The sequence below is a fragment of the Mytilus edulis genome, chromosome 13, assembly GCF_963676685.1.
Source record: "Mytilus edulis chromosome 13, xbMytEdul2.2, whole genome shotgun sequence".
Classification (NCBI taxonomy): Eukaryota; Metazoa; Mollusca; class Bivalvia; order Mytilida; family Mytilidae; genus Mytilus; species Mytilus edulis.
The window spans coordinates 23417966-23445082 of NC_092356.1; the positions used below are offsets into that span (position 1 = coordinate 23417966).

The 27117-nt window shown below is 33.7% G+C and overlaps 3 protein-coding genes and 1 long non-coding RNA gene across 4 annotated transcripts in view; 3 read left to right on the top strand and 1 right to left on the bottom strand.

The window, feature by feature from the left end:
• LOC139500187 (fibrinogen gamma-B chain-like) overlaps positions 1–27117 on the top strand; it is a 54761-nt gene that overhangs the window by 15054 nt on the left and 12590 nt on the right. The window lies entirely within an intron of this gene.
• LOC139501688 (uncharacterized) lies at positions 119–2139 on the top strand. Its single transcript, XM_071290836.1, has one exon. It carries the CDS (start codon positions 279–281, stop codon positions 1833–1835), a length of 1557 nt encoding a protein of 518 aa, XP_071146937.1. The 5' UTR covers positions 119–278; the 3' UTR covers positions 1836–2139.
• On the bottom strand, positions 3164–4906 carry LOC139501410 (uncharacterized). The gene has a single exon (XM_071290463.1). It carries the CDS (start codon positions 4768–4770, stop codon positions 3355–3357), a length of 1416 nt encoding a protein of 471 aa, XP_071146564.1. The 5' UTR covers positions 4771–4906; the 3' UTR covers positions 3164–3354.
• On the top strand, positions 10937–17599 carry LOC139501169 (uncharacterized). The gene is made up of 2 exons (XR_011658480.1): positions 10937–11783; positions 17188–17599. It is a non-coding gene; the product is annotated as an uncharacterized lncRNA (long non-coding RNA).

Consider the following 27117-nt stretch of genomic DNA (forward strand, 5'->3'; position numbering starts at 1 on the left):
TGCATCTATAAGTCCAAGCATGTGCATACAATAATGCATGTATGTATACGCATGAGTTTCTCGCTACATTGAAGACCCGTAATATAGGCCGTCCTCTTTTGTCTGCTCTATAGACGGGTTTATCTACAACTGACCTAGAAAACGTGGGCGCATCCATTAACCTCTCACGTGACCGGTCAGCCATTACAACCGTGAAAAATAAAGCACGTGCATTGATCAAAACATTATCGATTTTCTGTTTACATTTATATTTCTTTCATTTATTAATTTATTTTACTATGGAAAGCGCCGAAAGTTATAAAAAAGGTGGAGGCAATTCGTGTGCAGTTAATAGTTGTACAAATAATCGTAGAAAACTCCAGATGTGGAAAAAATCAATGTGTGAATTACACAACGAGTTGCACAATGACTGTCCTTGTTTGATCCCATACAAGTTTCATATGATGCCTTCTGACGAATTAACAAAACTCGAGTGGATAAAAGCAATTAACAGAAAAACTTTGCCAAAACATGTTTATGTATGTTCTGAACATTTTCTTGATGGTGCGCCGACAAAAAGAAATCCGTATCCAAAATTAAAACTTGGTTATGACAGTAAAGTTACACCCGGCAGACGCAAGTTAGCACGTCGTGAAACGGCTGTGAAAAAGCTAAAATTAAGTTATGAGAATAATTCTGGTGACGATAATGTGTCGGACTCTACTGGTTTTGAAGCTCTAGACATTTCTGTAAATGATGACAATGAAACGTATCCCGAGGCTACATGTAGTTTTAATGTAGCTTTCCCTGAAACTGTTACTAAATCTACCCAGTATGATGAGACGGACTATCTTATTTATAACGACCATCCTTATTCTGAAAAATGGTCAGACATTCAGACAACATCAACTCAGACAAAACTTTTATTGACTGAGGAGAAAGGTGTTCAGAGTAAAATAGAAGGGGGGACCATGTCAGCAAATACGAACATTGTGACTGACAGTGACGCCTTATTATATACTGGTGTAACCAAGGAAGTTTTTTTTACTTTAGTGGAATTACTACGTGAAGACAATCAATTCAATTTTCAACTAGATATTGCAGATCAGCTTTTGCTTGTACTGATGAGGTTAAAACTTCATTTGATATTTGATGATTTAGGACGTCGCTTTGGTATTTCAAAAAGTTTGGCATGCAAATTATTTAATTCTTGGATGCCAGTTCTTGCTGAACAACTTAAAGGCTTGGTTGTTTGGCTTCCACGAGAAACAATTCGAGCTTGTATTCCCGAATCTTTTCGGGAAAATTATCCTCGTACAACTGTGATAATTGATTGTGCTGAGACATTTATACAGAGACCAACAAATCTTAAGAGTAGGTCAGAGACTTATAGTAACTACAAGTCACATAATACTGCAAAATATCTTGTTGGCATTGCACCTCATGGACATATAATGTTTATATCTCGGGCTTTTGGAGGTAGGGCAAGTGATAAATTCATAGTAGAAAAAAGTGGCTTTTGTCAGTATCTTTTGCCAGGAGACGAGGTAATGGCAGATAGGGGTTTCACAATTGATGATTTACTTTTCCCACTCAGAGTCAAACTAAATATTCCAGCCTTTACAAAATGCAAACCACAACTTAGTAATGAGGATTTAACAACAACCAGGCGTATAGCAAGAGTTAGAATTCACGTGGAGCGTGCGATTCGTAGACTTAAAGTTTTCAAAATTCTAAGTAGTACTGTTCCAGTGTCCTCCTTGAAAAACTTTGATGACATTCTTCTTGTATGTTCAGCCCTTGTGAACTTAAGATCAGACTTAATAAGAGAACCTGATGAATTTGCTGAAATTTAAGTTCTTTATTCAGATACATGTAGTATATTTTGACTTGGTCTCTTGTGTACAATTCTGTTATGTACCTTAACACCTTATAGTGTATTCAATTGATATTTGCCACTGGACATTAAATAACAATCAATCATCATTATGTGTTATACCAGTCGGATACATGTATAAACATTTATGTATACAAGTGTAGGCATAATATTTACTAAACTAAATAGTGCATGAATGAGTTTCTCTTTCAAAAAATATATATTATATATAAAGTTAAAAAGGGGAGGCCAAAAGCATGGTTCATGTATGCTTTCTCTGGATCAATCTTTGTGAACTATTTGTGCACACATAAACGTCTATCAAATATCTACATGATCTATAAAGTAAGTTGAATAATACAGGACAATTCATCAGTTTATACAACATGTAGCTTTACAATTTTTTTTTTAAAAGTATGCTTTTCCCGGGGGGCTCATTATTGAAGACTGTTTATCAAGGTGACATACATTTGTACATGTATATTTGTTTACATTGTTGTTTTGCTTTTTTTGTTGATACATATAATTATAGTCTTATTGACAATAACACCACACCAGTAAATAAGGGGGGGGGGGGGGCTCATTGTTGAGGACTGGTGACATACATTTGTACATTTTGTGCATGTACATATAAACTGGTTATATAATTAACATTGTTGTTTTGCTTTTTTTGTCGATACTTATAGAAGTTGTCTTATTGGCAATCACACCTGTACATATACATGCACTACAACCATGACAACTGATTACAGTAAAAAAATAAATAAAAATAAAACAATTTTATTATTCTTTACATTTGTTTGTCAGTGTTAACATGGTTAAATGATTCAAATGTACACATGTACAGTACATACATAAATCGGTTCTAATTGACTCCAACATGATTCTGTTTTATAGATATAGGAAGATGTGGTGTGAGTGCCAATGAGACAACTCTCCATACAAATAACAATTTAAAAAGTAAACCATTATAGGTTAAAGTACGGCCTTCAACACGGAGCCTTAGCTCACACCGAACAACAAGCTATAAAGGGCCCCAAAATTACTAGTGTAAAACCATTCAAACGGGAAAACCAACGGTCTAATCTATATAAACAAAACGAGAAACGAGAAACACGTATATATTACATAAACAAACGACAACTACTGTACATCAGATTCCTGACTTAGGACAGGTGCAAACATTTGCAGCGGGATTAAACGTTTTAATGGATCCAAACCTTCTCCCTTTTTCTGAAACAATAGCATAACATCACAACAAAGAAAAACATACGATAAAATATCAACATTATGTTTATATTTGCCATATTTTAAAAAAGGAAGTGTCAGAACTTAAAATGAACATGAGAAAGCTTAAGGTTTAACCTAAGTTTAATTAAACGAAAGAATAGAAATCATTTAATCAGCTTGTGCAATTTTAATTACTTCATAAAATTTCTAAATATTCTGCTTAGTACAAGCCGATCATTGTCAATCTCATCGACTATTCTGTTCAGCATTTAATTAGAATAGAACGTCCTTAATCGTTGAACTAGTTGCTGAACATACTCTTGATCGAAAGCTATATCAATAAGAATGTTATCATCTGGACTTCTCCAAATAAAAATTTTAGCTTTATGTAACCCGGTACAAAACATTGTTAGTTGAATTTGCATAAAGTAGGCTCTGCTCCCTTTTTTCTTCAAAACATAAATCCCCTCACCATTTTTTTCGACATCATATTTCGTATTGGCAATTAGTTCGTCTAAACAATTCCATTTGTTGGCAATAGGAAATGGGCATTTCACTTCCAGTATAGTGTCCCCATTTATTATGCCATCCGGACTAGCTGATAGCCAATTTTCTGTCAATGACACATACATCCCATGATCAACAACGTTATGGCCCTCAGACTGTAAATATTTTTTCGCGATAGGTTCTTGCTCATTGCCATATCTTGTAAACTTATTTCCTGTAAACTTCGGGTACAAATGTTCCCTGATAAATGCAGAGCAATCTGTGGTTTCCTTTATTGGAACTTTGCTAGCACTGCTAGCTGTAAGGCGTATTTTTCTGGCATCTTTCCACAACACACTTCCACTCTGTCCTTTGGTGTTCATATGTAACTCCTGAATCTTAGCAAGAGTCAGAGAAATGTACTTATTTACGAAGTTAGAACACTTTACGCATGAGTCTAAGGCTGTATGATCGCCGTGATCTTCTTGAATTATATCCTTAGTGAAAGGTTTACATGTAAAACTTTTGCTTGCCGTCGTTCCTTTGATGTTGTATAAAGGCAGTAGTTTGGAATTGTTAACTGCTTCCTTAAACTCTCTATCCAATGTATACATGGGTGTATCCCGACTACCTGGTATGTTATTATCTTCCTCACTGTCCATTATATCTTCCCCTGCTTTTGGTTTTTTAAAAATAATGTTCAATAGGGGTTTTGGTTCCACATTTCTCGTTGTTCCACGATTCCATTTTGCATTTTCATCCGTGCATGCTACACCTGTCAAATTATTTCTCACGGCATGCTCAATTTTCCACAAAACAGCCCCAACATGACTACATGTATGACCTTGACCAGCCATACACGAACACCACCCGTTTACTATTGAGCCATCTTCATTACAAAGTACAAATACGTCATTTGTTCTTGAGACTGTTTGAGACGATCGAACTTCCCCTTTGAACATAATTGTCTTATCATTGTTAATATGATGCGTTGTAACACCTACGTTTCCACTTTGAAAATAGTTAAAGCTTTGAAGGCTTTTAAAGTTTTTCATTTGTTGACCATCAACTGCTTTTGACTCCACAAGAAAGTTGTAAATATCTCCGTACATCATATTTGGCCATACACGCATGTCGTCAATCCATGTTTTGACTTTATCAACACCCGGAGGTTTCCATTCTTTTGCTACTGATGACATTATGTTGATTTCTTCGTTAAGATCGATTGGCAATAAAGGCTTGTTTACAATTTTTTCACGGTTGTAATGGCGGCGCTGTTTACGACGACACCTAGGAGTCGCGTCTCTAACTAAGGGGGATAATCGAAAAAACCTGTCTATAGTCGGGTTTTTGTCTCTTTTACACATTCCCCATTTCCATTCTTAATTTTGTAATATACGACGGTATATTGGGGAGCGTCTAAACACCACCTAGGCCGCTTTGGTGCACTAAGCTCAAGAAAGTGCACTAAGCCTATGATGGGATGGTGCTATGAATGTAAAAAAGATACCATCGGACGCTGTTTTTCATGAAGATAATGTATCTGATTTTTTAGTCATTAGAAATTGTAGTTAAGCCGTAATTTTGATTTTTTCTGTCATCAAAGGTTTTGTCCGACGACACGTGCCAGTAATTAACCAGGTAATAAAAACACTGATCCATGCAGAAATAAAGAAACATAACAAATACACGGCTTCCACCTTTTTGTTTGCCGTGTTATATAATTGTTTGTTTTTGTAGGATTTAAAACAAAACTTTGTATTTCTTTCTTTTTTGTGTGTATTTTTTTATATGTTAATTATTTTGACTTTATGATACTTTTTTTGGGGTTTTTAGTCAAACTTCATTGTAATTCGAAGTTGATGATTTTTGTAAAACGATTGTTTTAGGTGGTGTTTGTTTCGTTGTATTTGTAAAATTGTATGAAAGATTGGTTTGTCCTATAATAGAATACGGAGCAGGTATATGGGGTCAACAAACATATTCCTGTATTAACTCTATACATAATAGGGCTTTTAGATTTTTTTCTCGGAGTACGAAAATATGCACCAAATGCTGCAGTTACGAGAGACTTAGGAATACCACCTATTTTTGATATAAACAGTGGAAAAGTATTATTCGTTTGTGGTGTAGATTGACTATAATGAGCTCAAATCGGTTAAATGCAAAAGTTTACAAGTGGGCTGATAGTGTGAGTATTAAGCATAAGTGTGTTAAAAACTGGATTTTCTTAGAAAACAAAAACCTTCTAGCTAAATTCAAGTCATTTATCGTGTCCTGAAAATATGGACACTAACTTTGTAATTTGTTTATGTCAAAATTGTTCCTGTAACAAATACCATGTACATGTACATATATGAGGCTATGAAAGTAAATAAATGGAGTTTACAGAAATAAAGATGATAATGGGATAAGCACTTTTCATTACAGAATAAAGAGATGAAAATATAAAGAATAGATTAAATGATTCATGGTTGCTTAACGACCAGTTACAAATATTACATTCTACCCCTCCATGTTTTTGTCCATCTGATGAGTTAAGCCTATTTAAACTGATTCTTATAGTTCGTTTTAATGTTGTACATGTACTTTTATACTACTGACCGAGACTAGGGAGAGGATAGGGAGCCCGCTAACATGTTTAACCCCCGCCACATCATTTATGTATGTGCCTGTCCCAAGTCATGAGCCTGCAATTCAGTAGTTGTCGTTTGTTTATGTGTTACATATTTATTTTTCGTTCATTTTTTTTTGTTATATAAATAAGGCGGTTAGTTTTCTTGTTTGAATTGTTTTACATTGTCATATCGGGGCCTTTTATAGCTGACCATGCGGATTTGGCATTGCTCATTGTTGAAGGCCGTACGGTGACCTATATTTGTTAATGTCTCTGTCATTTTGGTCTCTTGTGGACTGTTGTCTAATTGGAAATCATACCACACCACATCTTCTTTTTCATATTCATGTGCTTTTAAAATGCCCATTATAGACATACAAATGTATCATGCTACATTAAGCTTAACATTTTAATTTAACAATTTATATATTTATTCAATAACGACAATGTTGCTGCAACAGGTGCCAAAAACATCAACAATATTTTATTGAAAAGGAACGGCATTTTATTTCACTTGTTCTTAAAGAAAAAGATGTTTAATTTCATTTAGTATACGGACACTGTAAATTTTCAATTTAAATGAGTAAAAATTTGTTTATATTTATATATTATGTCTTATACGTCTCTTATTTATCTTTTAAAGATTGATGCATACAACACAAATGTTTAAATGTTTTGTTCAGTTCTGTGATTCTCATTTTATGTTTGAATGTGGTGAGACTTTGAAATAATAATAATGATAAAATATTGAATCTAAAAATATTCAGAAACTATACACTTTTCTTAAATTTATACTTGAGTCAGAAAATTAAAACCAGCAGTGTCAAAAATATTTTTTTAAGCTGACAAATATTTTACACTCAGCGGCATTCAATATCATTGACATACTACATAGCACTGATCGCATTATACATGTACATATATTTTGGAAATCTTATCAGTAATCTCTCTATTGAAGATGTTGAAATCTATGTATTATAATTATACGCTTATTAGGCAAATTCATATTCTACAAAGATATTTTCAATCATTTTAGTTTTGATAAATACCATTACAAATAACATATTTGTCTCAGTCTCCTGTGTGAGGATATTCGATTGATATAAAACAATAAACAATTTAAGGTCGTCAGGTAAATGTGGATTACGGATTAAGATGTTAGATGTCAAACTTGAATTAACAAACTGAGGTGAATTTAACCCGAATATGTAGTTTCTCTTCAACAGTGTTTTAATTCCAAGTTCCTTATTTTCATTTAAACTAAATCAATTATATAGAATGATAGAAAGATTCGGAACTAAAGATAGTCACAATTAAAAATATGTATTTTGAAAAAAAGACAAAAACCGCCAGATCATATCCTAATCCAGGGTCCGTATATGCATCTTCTGACATCAGACTCAGACTTCTCTTGAACTGAATCTTAATGTGCGTTTTTTTATGCATTCACGTTTCTACATTGGCTAGAGGTATGGGGGGGGGGGGGGGGGGGTTGAGATCTCATAAACATGTTTAACCCGGCCGCATTTTTGCGCCAGTCACAAGTCAGGAGCCTCTGGCCTTTGTTAGTCTTGTATTATTTTAATTTTGGTTTCTTGTGTACAATTTGGAAATTAGTATGGTGTTTATTATCACTGGACTATATATATATATATATACAACTCGTCTAAACATCAACCCAACAATGTTAGATCTGTAAATTTGCTTTCGCAAATTTTTGGTTCTTCCCTCGCCGGGATTCGAATAGTATATATTTGTTTAGGGGCCAGCTGAAGGACGCCTCCGGGTGCGGGAATTTCTCGCTACATTAAAGACCTGTTGGTGACCTTCTGCTCAATGTTGGTTTTTTTCTTTGGTCGGGTTGTTATCTCTTTGACACATTCCCCATGTCCATTCTCTATATTACAATGGTACGTAAATTCAGATTTTATCCGAAAAGACGGATTTTTCTACATGTTCTACAAAAAATTTGTACAACTATTGAATATTGTAAATGTTTAATGCATACATGTCCATATCTAGATCGAACTTGCTTTGCTTCGTCGAAAGTACGAATATAGAAAAATCACAGATTTATATTACAACTAAAAGGTCCTAGAACAGTTGCAGAAATCATCAGAATTTGTTTATTGTTAGTTATTTGTACATGTATAACTATAATGCGAACCCGAAGTTGTGAAATAGCAACTAAGCGTGAATTCTTTGGAAAAGCGACGGTTCTATGAAAACCTATTGTCAATTTCAAGTTCTGTTTCGACATCATTATAATATGTCACTGGACGTTAAAATTTAATCCTTTATTTCGTCTTCGTCTTCGTCAAATAGTGCTGTTGGTTTCTGCCGAAAAAAATCTTTCAAAAAGTTGTAACCTTTGTAACTTTTTCAGATAATTTGACCACATGACAAGAAATTATACAATAAACATTGGTCACGCACGATAGATTCTGATGTAAGACACGTACCGTTACAATACCCAGTTAACACGCATCGGCGCACACAGGTTTGTCGAATAGGCCAGTTGATTGGAGGAAAGTTACCAAAAACCACGCCTACCTTTAACTGTTATTCAATCAAACGCCTTTGACATAAACATAAATAATGCATGGGTAATATTAAAGAGATTTTGAAAAAAGTTGAGACTCTAAATTTTAACTTAAAAGTATAGATTAATGCTCGTAATGCATTTTCGCAACTAATATTAAATTTTAAACATACTTTCACCTATCTAGTGAGGAAAAAATACAAATTTAAAACAATTGCAAATTACAACTATTTTAAATTATAATGCACAGCAAGGACGTATATTAGTTATCCGTCCGTCCGCACTGTTTGTGATAAATGGGTGTCAAAATGTATTAAACAAAAACCTAAAAACCAGTTTCAAGAAGAATTCTTTGCTTTTATTGCAGAATCACATAAAACATAATGTTGTCGTATTTTCAAAAAGAATCATCAATTTGAAAACTACTTTTCCTTTTTACCTTTCTAAATTCATATATTACCATGATTACGCAGATATAGATGTGGTAGTTGCCGATTGAGTCTAGAAGGTGTCAGGATTTACACAGAGAAGAGAGAATATGCCGTCTCTGTGACTCAAACAACATTGATGACGAGTACCATTACATTATGAATTGTAAAACATTTAAACTATAGAAAAAGAAGGAAATGTTTAAGGAACTACTGTTAGTCAAACCCTTATATCTTTGAAGCTGTTCAACAGTTAAACTCATCAAATATTGTAATATTAGAAAAACTATGTAAAAGTTATAAATGTGAAAGTCAGTCCTCCAAGTTTATTTAATTGTATCGTTTACACATGCATGTAATAATTTTACCTTATAGTTATGTTTATGTATGTTATTGATAACTAGCAATTGAAGTTTTATGAGAAATAAAGTATTTGTATTCCTTTAAACCATAAATTACAGTACACGATGACAGCCTACGGGTAAAGTACAAGTGAATATATCACAAAGAGCATCCGTACGCGTCCCTGTAAATGCAAAACTCTGGATTTTCTATGATAATTACCCGAGAGGTTATAAAAGATCTAGAAAAGACTTCAAAAGGTGTTTGCCAAAAATGAATTGAAATAAAAGATTTTTGTGTAGACGAGTTATAACATTGCATAAGCATGATTAGAAAATTTGAACAAAAAATGTAAGTGCACATCTTTCTAGTGGCGAAAAACACGCATATCGAGTTACGTAGACGAAAAAGAATAAGTACATTCATAATGATTATGATGTAAATTCACGAAATTATAAGGTTATAATTAGAAAACAATCTAAAACACGATTCGTCATTCCCCATGTTTATAGATTAAAACAGAATTATAATTTTAATTCTTAAATTAAATTCTGAAATTCAAAAGGAATGTTTCTGATACTTGACAGTTCAGCGAACACTATTACATAAAATGCACGATGATATTGACCGAAAACAAAGGTGAAAGATTCAAATTGTAAAATCAGCCGATGAACGGTAGAATTTCTATCAATCATTCAACGATAAAAAAAAAAAAAGACTATTGAGTGTAAAAGTATGATAGAAATACTTTTAATTTATTGAAATGCCTGTTAAATTTTTCCAGTCATTGGTTACTAGTGATTGGCAATCCATATCGATATTTCATAGCACTTTTACAAATTCTGAAAAAAATAAAATAAAAAATATAATATTCCCATGGGAAAATATATCTTCCCATGAGAAGAAATTTGTCCCGCACAGTGTTTAACTCCCAAAAAAGGGAGTCTAACCAGCAAAGAAATGCTTTATCATCTGTAGATTGATTTTTATATATGAAACGATGTGTATTGATTTTACTTGGTTCAATGTTCAGTGGCAAGTATTTTATATATGCGCAGGTCCTGAGACAGAAAATCCAATTATTCATTCACTTATGGTCTTCAAAAATAACGATTGCGGGATGACGGACAGGAAGACTTCAAACGTAACAGTGTGAACTAGCTGTCAGAAACTTAAGTACTCTCAGATCCTTTCTTGCTATTGTCGTTTTGTTCTTCTGGTAAACAAGTGATTCTTTCATTGTTGAAGACTCTCTAGCGACTATAAAGATGAACAGGAATAAAACGCTGACCATTGATAATTTGTATTTTTGTTAAGCTCTGACTTTGTGTTCGATAAGGTCCCGTGGACTTTTACTCCATATTCCTTTATTTTCTATAAATGCGTCTGTCTTGACAGTAAGTTGACACGACTTAATACAAGTTAAACCCTTAAGGTGGCTCACCCCAATAAGGACCCCCGGTAGAATTTTTTTATTTTCACATATTTTGTAGATCTTTTTATGCTGAATCCAAAAATGCAAAGAAAAAAGGGGGTCACCAGGCTCGTTTTCCCCTCAAATTGAAACGAAATGTGCGATTTTGACCCTATTTCCAAACATGCCCACCCTTTCAACAATAACGGTTACATCAAATTCAAAGACTTTTAAAACCAAGTCAGTATGATTTTTATGTGAAAAAACATTAGAATTTGAAATGTAAACCTTTGCCTTGGTTGTTTTTGACTTAAAAATCCTTTTATTTTCAGATTAATGTCTAAATTTTGCATTTTCTAATTTCAGTTTAAGGCAAAAAATATTGGTTTAATCGATTTTTCGTAAAATTTCCACGGTAGATTTTAAAAAAAAACAGATATGTCAAAGCTATGAACTTTTCGAACATTTTAAGGTAAAATAAAATGGGGGTCACCAGGCTTTTAAAAAAGTTACGAGCTTTTGTTTAACCCCTCTACCCCATAAGGTCTGATTTCAATGGACTCCATTAATTACTTAATTGTGAATTCTTTATTGATGGCTTTAATAAAATAATGTTTGTAATTATATCAATGAACGATCACTGAATATAAATGTGGTTATCGTATTACTGTTTGTTATCAAAAAGCGAAATTTTGATTATTTTGGTGAAATACGGTAATTTTGTCTGGCGCGAGTTGCTTCCCTCTAATTTGGCGCCATTATCGGACCAGAGGAATTTCAAGGTCGCCATTGCCGAGCAGCATACTACATTGATGAATACGACCATGTACATGCATAACAGACATTGTGGCGAATATACAACGATGAAGGTAGAGTTATTACATAAGAAAACATAGATTTCGATATATTAGGCAGCCAAATGTTATCAGTATAACGAAAAATACAAACTTGGGGGTTGTCTCAAAATACTCGCTACTGTTGAAAATCACTGCGGCTGAAACCTTGCACCGGCTCAATTTCTGTTCCATGTTTAATGTTATAGATCGTTATAGCTGGTATCTTATTTATGTGTTTATTTTACCCTTTACAGACAAGTTGTAAACATGTCTGGCCAGTTTTGAAAAATATCCGTGTGCAAACGGCCGAAGAGGAAGGGATGCCCACGGGGGGTCAACTTCCTATTATTGGGTATACGGGGATGTGCCAAAAATATGGGTCATAATTTTGCGAGATTTTATATAAAAATGACTCTATATAGGTAATTCTTTCTTAAATATTTATATAACTATAGGTACTGAATTTCAATGAATGTTATATTAAAATGGGTACGTTTTTTGAGGCAAAAATGGCACACCCCTACCAAGAAAATATCGAAGTTACCCCCCCGTGGGGATGCCATCTACTATGAAGGACTACAACTGTCATTATTACGCTACCGTTATTGTCAATGAATTAGTCTTTTTTAATCATCATTTGTAATATCTAATTTCGTAGCCAAGTCAGGGTCATATGTATGTGGGGTACCCCATAACTTCCCTCAGAACAGTTTCTACTCCTTATAGGCTTAGCCCTAACTATATTTCCCTTCCCTTTCTACCCTAAAATCCCCCCCCCTTTTTTTTACTTCAATACTTCCATCTCCTTGCTCCTCGGGGGGGGGGGGGGGGGGGCCACTTCAAACTTTTTTGGTAGGGGTGAGCAGCTGAGACATCAAGTACCCCACCCTTTTCATATATTTTGTTAATCAAAAATATATACCTTGTCATATATTAATTAAGAAAAAACAGACCTATAGATATATTTCAATATTTTTACATTTTACATCTCATTATGAAGATATTTCAATTCCAAAATACAATACATATAAAGGACGTTTGGTCAGACCATAGATGGTATTACATCTATGGTCAGATAAATGTAATATCATCCCAGAGTGTAACACCTTCACTGATTTTAACATGTTTAAATATTAATTAAAAACTGATAAAAAGTTTCATTGTTGTTCCCTCTTAAAGGATGCTGTCACAATGGAATTTCTTTAAATACTTGTTATCATGTTTTATGTATACAAACCCTTGAATGTTAATTAGGTGCAAATGTCAAAATAGTTGGATTTATTGCATCTATCACTGGCATCAGTGGGAATACCATTTCAGAATAAATAGAGTTTAATTGGTTTGACAAATAACTGATGCATTTACGACTGTGGTTTAACCGCATCAAAAATAAATACGGACATCTGATTAGTTTCAGATACTTATTATATAATCAAGCAAGTGATAATATCAACCTATTGATATATTTAATCTGAATTTCTCACCCTTTTCATATATCATAGAGCATGAAAAAGTGACCTATTCCAGCGGCTCATCCCTACCACTAATTATATAGCAAGTGCCCCCCCCCCCCGAGCCTTGCTCCAAGACAAAATAAAAATGACAAAATATATTTCCAAGATACCCCCTTTTCTCTGATCCCTCATTCCCCTGTGACTGTCTCCTTACCCTTGTCCACCCCTCAATTAAGGTCCTCAAGGGGTTTGATTGATTTGTTTATTTTCTTGAGAATATGAAATAATTGGCCTAATTTGTAAATGATAAACCCTACACCTTATTGAAGGATTCGTCTTGATCAATCACAATTTGTTTACCATTAACCCCCCCCCCCCCCCCCTCCCCCCTAATTCTGTTAGGAATACAAAAATGTCTAACAGTCTTAAGGTCTAGTAATAGAAGTATCAAGGTTAAACATGTACAGAGTGTGGCCATAAGTATTTTTCACTTGAGATTTTTAGCTGTTCATGAATATTGTATAAAAAACTAGATTTTTTTTAAAAAAATATTTTGGATTGATTTTTAGCATCCTGGTACCAATAGAAGCAGTATTATCACAGGTTTATTTTTTGGCTATATTTTTTTATGTCTCATTTTCATTATTTTCTGTTCAGAAATTCGATATATATATTCAACCAAATTAAATTATAAAAAAATATTTTATGTGTTCTCAAGGGAAAACAAAAACACATGAAAACGAACCTATTATCAAATAAACACATAATTATTTATACCATTCTACTTCTTTTAAGGTTACCCTTGCAGGCGCGTAGCTCCATATACGCTAACACGCAGTTGCGTGCACATCGATTCGGCAAGCAAAAAAAATAAATGCCAAAATAAAAATTTATAAATTAATTATGGTTAAAGGAAACACATATGTTGTTACTTTTTTAATTGATGAACTTTCATTAAATAACGGCATTTCAAATTAAACGTTTTATTAGAGATCATGTAAAAATCGGACAGTAACTTGTATTTTTTACCAGATTTGAATTTATTATACTCAGTCTAAGACGTGTAGTTTCGATGCACATTTTACAGAGTACGGCTTATCTGTTTGCGATGCGATGTACCAATCGAGATTTATCGAAACCATTTGATATTATTGAAAATATGCCGAGGCGATGTATTCGACAGACTACCAGAGCCAATCACCCTGAAAACACGCCAAAAGAGCATTGGAAAGTCTCATTATATTTTGCGTTCACACACGAAGACCATATGATAATGGAATTGGAGAGTAGAGGATGTCTGGTATTATTAGAAAATAGCTTCTTTGTGTCGTATCTGCTTCCTCGTGTTGTAGGACATATAACCAACGAATAATTCTCAACATTGTTTGAGACATACAAAATGACCTGGCATGTATTTGGCGGACAATTTCAATCGGGAGGTCGCTCGATGGAGAACACGTACGCTGGTTTATAACATCTCGCGAGTGCTACCATGCAGATCTATCAGTTTATTAAGTCTGTTGAAAATTAACAACGTCAGGTTATCATCGCTAGCATTACTGCATATTGATCGGGATTTCAGTGTGAATGTTGACAAAGTAATAGAGAAGTTCGTTTCTGCTTAGACCCGAAGAGCAGATTTTGGTCAATGTTGAGTAAATTCTGTAATTCAAAAATGTGTTGTTTATGTATTAAATTAACCATGATTTACTCTATTCAGAAGATTCAAGTATTAATAGTTTTACGTTCATAAATTGTTTATAAGTCCTATCTACATGTAGCTCCTCTTTAAACCGTCCTATGACCGAAAACCGAAAAAAAACATTTTTCTGCATTAAAGGGTCCCAAAAATTTTTCGCCTCGCTCCGCTCGGCGGTAGTTGCTTGCACATCGTTTTCTTCTGGCTAGGCCCCTGCCTTGCATTGTCAGTCTTGTCAAACTTGCATGTACCTCCCAAATTGGGATTCTGTTCTCCAACTTCAGTTTGCCTCTACCAATGTTATGAAACTAATACACAATTAATGCATATATATATATATATATATATAAGTACGTCTGAGTCAGTGACAACTCTACAACAGATGTATCCATCGGATCGCCATCAATGATGGTGATACATGGCTGTGTACATAATGTATATACAACTCGTCTAAACATCAACCCAACAATGTTAGATCTGTAAATTTGCTTTCGCAAATTTTTGGTTCTTCCCTCGCCGGGATTCGAACCCATGCTACTGTGATATCGTGACACCAAATCGCCTGCACTGCAGCCGTCCCGCTAGACCACACGACCACCTGGGCTCTCAAAAAAAGAGCTTTCGGTGGGCATGTGTTACCTTTCCACGTCAGTTTTAATCTAGCGGCGTACTACAGTACATGATATATAAGGCATGAAGATGTTGTTGTTACAGATCAGCTTAATTATCTATAGTAAAGGATCCTACAAATTAATGTAATATACAGTCACAGAAAATAATTATATTCATAAGTACGTCTGAGTCAGTGACAACTCTACAACAGATGTATCCATCGGATCGCCATCAATGATGGTGATACATGGCTGTGTACATAATGTATATACAACTCGTCTAAACATCAACCCAACAATGTTAGATCTGTAAATTTGCTTTCGCAAATTTTTGGTTCTTCCCTCGCCGGGATTCGAACCCATGCTACTGTGATATCGTGACACCAAATCGCCTGCACTGCAGCCGTCCCGCTAGACCACACGACCACCTGGGCTCTCAAAAAAAGAGCTTTCGGTGGGCATGTGTTACCTTTCCACGTCAGTTTTAATCTAGCGGCGTACTACAGTACATGATATATAAGGCATGAAGATGTTATTGTTACAGATCAGCTTAATTATCTATAGTAAAGGATCCTACAAATTAATGTAATATACAGTCACAGAAAATAATTATATTCATAAGCTGATCTGTAACAATAACATCTTCATGCCTTATATATCATGTACTGTAGTACGCCGCTAGATTAAAACTGACGTGGAAAGGTAACACATGCCCACCGAAAGCTCTTTTTTTGAGAGCCCAGGTGGTCGTGTGGTCTAGCGGGACGGCTGCAGTGCAGGCGATTTGGTGTCACGATATCACAGTAGCATGGGTTCGAATCCCGGCGAGGGAAGAACCAAAAATTTGCGAAAGCAAATTTACAGATCTAACATTGTTGGGTTGATGTTTAGACGAGTTGTATATACATTATGTACACAGCCATGTATCACCATCATTGATGGCGATCCGATGGATACATCTGTTGTAGAGTTGTCACTGACTCAGACGTACTTATGAATATAATTATTTTCTGTGACTGTATATTACATTAATTTGTAGGATCCTTTACTATAGATAATTAAGCTGATCTGTAACAATAACATCTTCATGCCTTATATATCATGTACTGTAGTACGCCGCTAGATTAAAACTGACGTGGAAAGGTAACACATGCCCACCGAAAGCTCTTTTTTTGAGAGCCCAGGTGGTCGTGTGGTCTAGCGGGACGGCTGCAGTGCAGGCGATTTGGTGTCACGATATCACAGTAGCATGGGTTCGAATCCCGGCGAGGGAAGAACCAAAAATTTCTGTAAATTTGCTTTCGCATATATATATATATATATATCTGATACTACAAACAAACAAACATGAAGTTTGAATTTTTGGTGGGGTCGCTTTTACTGTTCTAGAGATATGCCCCTTTACAAAATTTAAAAAAATGCTGAATTTTTGTTCCTTTCTTTAACACAAGTTTGCTTCATCCAAATGTTCTGAAACTTGTATGCAATGCATACTACAACAACACTCAGATCAAGTTTGGGTGGTGTCACTCTTTTCATTCTTTATATGCAAGCGGTTGCTCATCTGTGTCCAATGGACACATTACCTATTATGAACTAGTCTACATCTATATGCTTTTGAATGTCAATAATTGTTGATTTTCTGACAGAATTACTCTGATATTTAATTTCAGGCTGCAAGTACATTTGTACATGTACATTGCAAATGGAAGGAGTGATCTTGGAATGTTCAACTTTACTTGGAAACTATTGACAAAGTTCTGACAGAATTTCATGAGAAGCCAGTATCATATTCTAGTCTTGCAACCGGAAACTATGCGTAAAGTGCTGAAACTTAAGAACAACATTCTACATGTATATATGCAATATGTGTTGCCACAATCCACTTAAGGAGCTAAGATCAACTAAAAATTGGAACTACATGTATATGCTTTAGTGCTGTCAAAATCCTTTAAAAAAATCCAACCAAAAGGACCTACTTCACCTATATATATTGCTACCTGTCCCAATGATGAATACAGATCATATATATGAGTCTTATAAAAAAAAAAAACAGTGAAGGAGAATAAAAATAATGAAAATATAGAGCTGATCAGCAAAGGATTGTACATGTACATGATGTATAAATGGCAACAATTCTTACATGTATACTAGTACATTGAAATTAATTATATTAATAAATTTTTTGTAAATTTGATCTCATAGATATTAGAGGAATAAAATCAATCACGTTTCAAAAATTTGATTTAGTTGAGGCTTTTTTTTTACGCCCGTTTTCGGGACATATTAAGGTATAGTACCATTGACTGTCCGTCGTCAACATGTCTGACATATACTCAAAAATAATAAATACTAAAAGGTACATGTAGTAGATAAACTATTGCGTGCAATAATTTACAATTCTGTCTAGCAATCCTCTTTTAATATGCTATATTGTGAAATAAATAGGTCATCTTCATGTATATTTGGTGTATGAAAAGATTATTAAATGTATTATAACAAATTAAAATATCAAATAAGAGGATGTGATATGATTGTAAATGAGACACAAGCTAAGAGACCAAATAACACAGAAATAACTATACATGTAGGTCACCATATGGACTTCAACAATGAGTAAAACCTGTTCTGCATAGTTGGTTTTAAAGGCTTCGAAATGACAAATGAACAATTTAAAACATTTCAAATGAGAAAACTAATGGGTGATTTATGTAAAAAATAATGAATGAAAAACAAATATGTCTGTCTTGCAGGGTTTATCTGAACTTAACCTCATTTTCATGGACTTGTCTGTTTATTGAATTCTAAATATGTTTCAAAATATTTGGTTGATGGGATGATTGTTACAGAGTCCGACATAGGGTGCAGGCTCATTGGTTGATTATATTGTGAATAACTGAAGCCGGCCCCGCTTTGGCAGTCAGTCTCCACATTGCCACTGGAGAAATAAAATAACTAAGAAAAAAAAATTGAATCACGATAATTTTCTGTTGATATGCACATCTACATAGTATGTCCTTATTATCTAAAAAGGTTTCATGAAATTCTGTTGTGTGGTTTCAGAGGAGTTGCAATGACAAACTGTTGCAGTAGTATATTGAAACAAATAAGTTCAAAGGGGCCTTACTCCTAGAAAAAAAAAAATGTGTACATCAAAATAGTATGTCCTTATCTAAAAAGGTTTCATAAAATTCTATTGTGCGGTTTGAGAGGAGTTGCAAGGACAAACATGCAGTAGTATATTGAAGCAAATAAGTTCAAAGGGGCATAACTCCTAGAACAAATTTGACTCGTAATTTCCTGTCGATATGCACATCTGCATAGTATGTCCTTATTATCTAAAAAGGTTTCATGAAATTTTGTTGGTCCGTTTGAGAGGAGTTGTGATGACAAGAAACAGGACAGATAGACTGGCTGATGGACGGACGGACGGGTCAAAAACGTTATACCCTGCGCAACTTCGTTGCATAGGGTATAAAAATAGGAAGATGGGGTATCATTGTTTATGAGGCAACTCTTCACCAGAGACCAATTTACAGAGAAGATAACAATTATGTTCCCGGACGGACTTCAACAATTACTATAAACTGATATACCACATAGTCAAACAAATAAAAGTCCCAAAAATTACGTTTTTTTTATATGATTGCACATAATGAGAACTTTCCTTATTAGCTTACCTTTTAAAAAAGCATGTCAAAAATTAAGATAGAAGTTAAAGTTTGCCAACATCCCCGGCTAATATAGCGTTCCTGTGTACTGGGCGTAGTTTTTAAATTACAATCCAAACTTTCCCTGAACCTATAGTAGTATAGATTTTTTTATATATATAAAGTCTTTAGTAGTGTTTGAGACTGCCCGGCACGCTGCGGGTGTATGTCCTAGCAAAATCCCGACATGGTGAAACATGGTTCTCCGCAAAGCATGCAGTATTGAGGAATTATATCATAGACCGATATATATAAGGTCGGAATACTAGGCCAGTCCCGGTTACTTTTGACAGTGGTGGATCCAAGGGGAGGGTTACGGGGATTGGAACTCCCCTTTTTTGGACGATAGAATGGGGAAATATAGTTGGAACACCCTCTTTTTGTCCTGGGTTGGAAACCCCCTTTTAAAATGGCTGGATCCACCCCGATTGATCAATTTTCATCTTCATGAAAAGGCGGAAAACAGCAAATTATTGAAGTGTCGTTTTATTTCTGCAGGAAAACAAATAATCATTTTAGTGAAATAAGTTGCTGGATCCATTAGTCTATTTTAGAATGAAATTCAAAACAGTGTGGCTGTGGCCATTGATTGACACATTAAATTCATCCATTGACTGGGACAATTTAGGTGAACGTTTGTATGTAACGACCACTGCTCACTATGTACTTTTTAAAGACACTTAAACTATGGGGTCACCAAAGGTTCTCAACACCTTAATAAAGTAATTCGAAAAATTAATCAGAAATAACACGATGTTTTGATTTATATTAATTATATAAATCAAAACCTAAAGGATATTCCTGATTAATTTTTCGAATTATTTTATAATTAACGGCGTTAAGAAACCTTTAGTGACCCCACAGTTTAATTGTCTATCGTAGGTACGTCGTGAACAGTGGTCGTTACAGACAAACGTTCGCGTAAATTGTCCCAGTCAATGGATGAATTAAATGTGTCAATCAATGGCCACAGCCACACTGTTTTGAATTTCATTCTAATAACATTCAGTGCTCTGATTCAATTATTTTAGTTTTAATGCTGATATTTCTTTTTTTTTAATATGAACTCGGTTGACATATTGGTAGATACAACAGAAAATTGCAAATCAACAAAATAACAATTCAGCAAAATAAGTAATAGAAGAAAAGTATCATAAAAATAGAAAACATTGGCCCCGAGGTCTTAGATTATAGGACTTAGTCTAGTGTTCCGGAAATCATGGAATTGTGATACGAGAAAAAAATTCAAATGATTTTCGTGCAGGTAAACAAATCTTTAAATTAAAATGTTAGGTGTGCCTGTCAAGTATTAAGTCTGTTAGAAAATTGGCATGTTCAAATTTGTTTTGGGAAAATAAAAAATATTCTATAATTATCAAAATTTTGCTGTCGCATACTCGGGAATAAACTCCAAAAAATACTTTGAAATAAAGATATTTCAAGTTTTAAATAGATTTATGACAGAAACAAACTGTTATAAAACGCCAAACGGATTATAGCTTGAAAATAAACCCGTCCGATGCTTTCAAAGCATACTATACGGGCAGAGACATATATACACATATTATGTCTCTGATACGGGTCACAAGTCAGTGGCGGATCCAGACCTTTTCCTAAAAAGGGGGGGGGGGGGCGCTCTAGTCATGCTTCAATGATTCCATATATAATCAAATTCCTCCCCCCCCCCCCACGGCGTATCCGCCTATGCAAGTTTACCTGTTTTTGAAAGCTGTACGATGACATGAAGTTGTTTACATCGCTATCATTTGTTTACAGTTAATCATTGCGTCATTGGCAAAACATTTTCAAAAATAAATCTCCAAGACATCATTTAATTCAACCGGTATTTAAGTGAATTTAAAATATGGTACGAACGGACCAAGAGGCGACCGTGTAAGATGAGAATGCGTTTTGGGCTTTGCGAAGCGGCACCAAATACCGTCGACGTCATACATGTGACTTTGTGAGTATTTGTATATATTTTTTTTTAATGTTATATTCATGTATATTTCTGTCCTTTTTAACTTTTATGCGAAAAATGAAGAAAGCACTCTGAATTTCTGATCGAACATATTTCCTGTTTTGAAGAACGTTTTGTATCATTTCGACATTTGTTTACATCGTCAATGGTGCTTTCATACACGCCCGCGTTCTAAGGTCGTCAAAGCTATTTTTGAGAAGACCCCTAAAAGCGACCGTTCCCAAGGCAGTCGTCGTAAGAAACATGCGTTAAAATATGCGCACTGTTAAAGGGCCGAGCCACCTTAAAGGGAAAATTCACGATTTTTTACTTATGGTTTAAATATGTTCATTATGACATAATATATATATTCACAAAGTTTTATCGCTATATGTGCAGTAATAAAGGAGAAATTCAATAATTAATGAAAAAATATCAACTACTTCCTGTAGGTCGTGACGTTTTCTCCTGATTTTTGCATGCCGGGATTTAAAATACAATCATTAAAAGTCTTGGTTTTTAATCATATTTTAACGTAATCGTAAGCGCGCCGATGACTTATGCTTTATCTAATAACCATCCGATAATAAGAAGATAAAACGCACAGACGTTCAATTGTACTCATTCGTGAGATAAATTATCTATGTTAAACGTATATATTCGAATTATTTTTGTAGACAACACAAAAAAGTTATAAATTTATTTTTAATAAATGCATTTTCGGACTGATAAGGTGAACAAATTAAAGTACAATAATCTGTAAAGACAATATGTTGGTGTACTATTATTGACCTTTTACTATCTCTGCTATGGCTAGGTTTATACGATGTGTGTATTCACGGTTCTGTGGCAATACTCGTAGATGGCTTGTTGAAAGGTAAATTGTTATTTGCACTTCGGTATTTAACCTCGCCTCTAGGGCACAACTTGCCAGGTGTGACTGTCTATTCGGATCAGTGGTAGCATTTAATACACACATTAAAAATACATATTCAAGTTGGTGACAAATTAAAATTGGTCGCCGTGGAATTATTTAATTATATTTGGTGCTATTATTTATTTGAATTCAAATAAGTTAATTTACTAAGAAATACACAATTTTCGGTTAAAGACGGGAAACTTAATTCATATGTCAGAATGAAATGATATACAAGTCTTGTCCTTGATTTATGTCTCATAAAAAAGGGGGACTTAGAAATTAGAAATAGCTTTACTAAATCATTTTTATTTGTCTTTATTAGGCGAAAAAAATGTACGAGAACACTTACATTTAGACTTTTGAAAGCCATGTATTAATTAATATATGAAACTATCTGAAGATAACTCTACCGAAGCGGAATATAATATGTACGAATAAAGAAAAAAATATTTTTCATAATGGGGAACGTCCTTATTAAAATCTGAGACAACTATAATAATCGTCGTCTCCCAACGTATATATATACTTAAATAACTATTTGATCAACGATGTTTAAAATTAAAAGACAACGAATTTAATGTTATCTTTCCCTATTTTTGAATGTTATTATAAGTCTGTTCAACTTGCAAGAATACCCCTAAAGCGGACAAATATCCGACAAGCAGTTTATTCTTTAAATTGCTGTCATTGAATATCAAGAAAGAAAATAAATCCCGAAATTGATACTCAATAGTTTTCCTAGAAAATATTCACATTCCTTGGGGATTATTAGTGTACGTCCAGTTGCATATATTTTACATGAATGTTGGAACAATTGTGATGATGACGAATTTCGTCCTTTATTCGAGAACAATTTAATTGATATATAAATCTGTGAGTTTACTATGTTCTTAACTTCGATGAACCAAAGCAAGTTATAAATTGACCTGTATTTAAATCAAATTGGTTTTTTTTCTTCTTCTTCTTTTGGTATACAAAAGCCTATCGAATTCGTTGATTACATACTGTTGGCATACATGGACTAGTCTATTTACAAAACTTTTACCACAATTTACACAAAATGTATGTTTCTTTCTTATGTTCAATGTATACATGTATACATATTTTAAATTGCGCTACTGAGTATAGTTCCGTAACTTTCTACCAGGCGTATGTATACACGAATCGTCGACAAGTGCGCACATTTTTTTAGATCAATAATTCTGGTATGTTCCAATCTGTCCTAAACTATTGACAACGAGTATATATTACATTTTCCCAAATTAACCCTTGGAAAAATATGTAAATAGATTTGTATTTCTTCAATTATTTTTTTTTGTATTATTTTTTTTTTATAAATAATATTCTTTACACCAGAAATGTTATTTATAAACAAGCGTATGAGTTCAGTAATGACTCACTTTCGGACACGCAAGACAAAAATGTATATTATACATGCACCTGATAGTTCAAAATGGAAAGTTATAAGTAACGGTCGTGTACACTGATCAATACCTACAGAAGTGAAACGATGCATGAACTTGCAAGCCCGCCGGACAGGAAATCGATTGAATACCTGGACGTGTCACCTTACACCCCTTCCAATACCTTTGGGAGTAATACCTTTAGCCATGCTGGTGATCAGATAAGGGAAGATCCGAATTTATTTAAATGAAGTTTATTACTTGAAAGAATTATGAACGAATTAGATTTTCGAAAACAATTTCCACGGAACACTTATTTATCATTTTATGATTTGAACTTTGACTTTTTAACTAATTACAATATTATCAGTTTAAAAATAACAGACTATATGGTTATTTAAAAATATAAGACCATTTTCCGTATCAAGTTAGTCAGTCAGATAAAACAACCGTACGATTGACAAGATATCGACACGCAATTACGACTACATCGTTTACTGTAGTTTTGTTCCTTTGTGGTTTATTGACATATCGGGATTTTTCATCGGAGAAGGTGACAAGATGGCGGAGAGTAGAGAACTGATACTCAAAATTTAAAATCGATGGTGATCTCTTATTTAGCGGAATAAAACTTTAATATCTATAAATTTGAGCATTTTTATACAGAATGGACATAATATCAATTTTTGATTTTTTTGCGAAGTTTCCCTTTAAATGTAAGACACCAGATGAAAATACTCACAAAGGAGAGCCAGTTTGGTATTCTGTAAGGTTAGAGTTCAATTCTTCATGAAGAAACGACTATATGTTTTCTGTATTCAGCATAGAATCATATCTTCTAAACTATATTTTTTCGCACAATGTCTGGATATTGGTGGACATGCATCATTGCGAAACCAGACATTTACAAATGAAAATTAATACTTATACTATAGCCATTTAGTAGGAAAGTAAATGCACAAAAGACAAGTAAATCAGAAACATGCATGGATCACGCAAAATTATGCAAGGGCGACACCGGAGTAATGGGAGTTTGCTTCTTGCAAGACATTCGCCGTGAAAACAATTTGATATGAAGACAAGCCTTTGTTTCAACTTTGTTTTAAAATTTCAAACATGAGGCTGTTACGGCCCAGGTCAATGTTCTTAAGCAACACATATTTTCCTTTCATTTTGCTGTTAGCTTTTTGATATAAATTTTTACATATTATAGACTATTATGATTCTTTTTTTTTCAATTTCAGTTAAACACTATATCTGATTTGCTTTTAAATAAATTTTTACATGTTTAAATGTCTTTTTCTTTTTCTTCATCTTTTTGAAACCCTGGTTTTGTATTATCACTGACCAGTTCAGTAAAGAAACAGCTGACTCATGTTGCATAAATGTGTTTTTAACCAATCTAACATGCTATTATTTCCTTATTTTTTATTCCGTGTCTATAGATAGTCTTCATCGGGGAGGCAAGATTTATTTTGTCTGTTGGTTGCTTGGCTAGCGTAAGCTAATCGATTTACCTCACATTTTGAAGTTGGATGGAGATTGTTTTTAAATAAATGCCGTACCTTTGTACTTTGGTTTCCTGTCGGATTTTTCTCAATTTTAAATTTTAAAATCTTCTTTTTTTTGCAGTAAAAGACCGGTTTCTTTAAAAAAATCTTTCATACAATCGACTGAACGAAGTATAAGCTTCGGGAAGGTCAAGGACTATAACATATTTTTCGTAATTCTGAAAAATTCAATGGTCGAATTGAAGCTTAATACCTACAAAAAAATCTCAATGAGCGAGAAGACTTTCATTTTAGTAATCTCTGGTGTATTTATGATGGCTTGGTTTGAAGCGAGAACAGACGAACTATGCTTACTAGTGCTGCATAAAAAAACATGAGGATATGGTTTGTCCTTTATTACAAATTTGACTCCAATAAGGATAATTTTTGTCTCATAGAAAAATCGGTATTTTTTACCGATAATTTATTTTTCGATTTTTATCGGATATAATAGTTATTTTGAAAAATACAAACCGGATACTTATTTATTAAAGTTTCGTATGCATCATAAATCAAGCTCCGGCAACTTTTGACTTGTTCTAATATAAAAAGTAATGATTTTCATCGGAGAAAAAGATAGATATTTTTGTCGTGATTGGAAGAATCGTAAAAGTGTTATTTTTCTAAATTCTGTTTGTTTAATCGGACATCGTAGAGTTTTACTTTGATTTCTTTTTGCCGAACTGGACTTCATATTGTGTATTGATTTGAAACATGAACGCGGACCTCGATGAGAACACCTGGATTGAAAGTTTGCAAACGTTCCGACCAATGAAATTCATTTTAATATGTAACGAGAGCACCTAGATGGAATATTTTATCTATACTACAATCAGTTTTAACTTAGAAATTTTCGCTCAAATATATAGGAAATAAAATTATATGAAAGCAACAATGCAGAATGTTTCTTTTCCATTTTTTGTTTTTTTAACAATGTTTATGTTCATTTCAATTTGGTAAGTAGACTTATATTAAATGCCCAAAACGTAAAGGTATGTTTTCTTTTAAAACATTAAAAAACGTAAGAGTATGCCGACAAATAGCCTGTCAAGGTCGTTAAACTTAAATCAACTTACCCATCTTTATCGCAGACTAAAATTCATCTCATATATACAGAATACATGTTCATTTATTACAAGTACGTCAGGGTGCACGATAGCACAATAATCTTTTTACAGAATCGTAAGAACAATATTTTTGTTTGATATTTGTTTCTCTTCCACAATTAACGCCCGATTTGGCAAGTGACCGGTATTACAATTTAACACAGTTTTAAAAGTTCAGTGGGCTGCTACTTCATTTAGAATTTTGAGCATGCCTTTCTGTTTATCATATTCAACGTCAACATTATCTTCGTCAATTTTATTATTCAACAATATCTTGTTTTTCATTACAAGCTTTTCCAAATATCAATATACAGCAAGAGAATGACTATATGTTGCTTCCCGGAAATATAAGACACATCACACAATAAATAATTTCTGTGTAGTTTTTCGTGTCTAAATTTGATTTACGAGTACAATATAGTAAACAGAAAAAAAAGAGAAACGGTTAATATACAGGAATACATAAAGTCTCGTTACTATATAGTTGCAAAGGATCACACGTTACTTACGATAGATACATCGAGGTCGTTTTGCTTGAGTGATTTACCTGTAAAAAGCCCGGGTCTCATCCATGTTTAAAACGAATTAATGCATGTTTGAAATAGCTTAACAGGGGCGTGGCCTATTAGTTTGACGCAAATAACCACTAACTTGATTTCAATTGATCGACTGCAGAGAAATCTATTTGACTGGCGTTAAAATGAATTGATATGAATTGAAATGAATTAAATATAATTTTTAATTTTTGTCAATCTTTATCAAAAAACGATCAATCTCATTTAAATAGCGTTAACACGTTTTTGTCCGATCAAGTTAAATTCGGGTTACTAGTGTTATGTCTTATACGTCTCTCATTTATCTTTTAAAGATTGATGCATACAACACAAATGTTTAAATGTTTTGTTCAGTTCTGTGATTCTCATTTTATGTTTGTATGTGGTGAGACTTTGAAATA

What these genes read in the sequence shown, in the direction of transcription:
- LOC139501688 (XM_071290836.1), top strand. Translation starts at nt 279, where the DNA reads ATGGAAAGCGCCGAAAGTTATAAAAAAGGTGGAGGCAATTCGTGTGCA.
- LOC139501410 (XM_071290463.1), bottom strand. Translation starts at nt 4,770, where the DNA reads ATGTCATCAGTAGCAAAAGAATGGAAACCTCCGGGTGTTGATAAAGTC.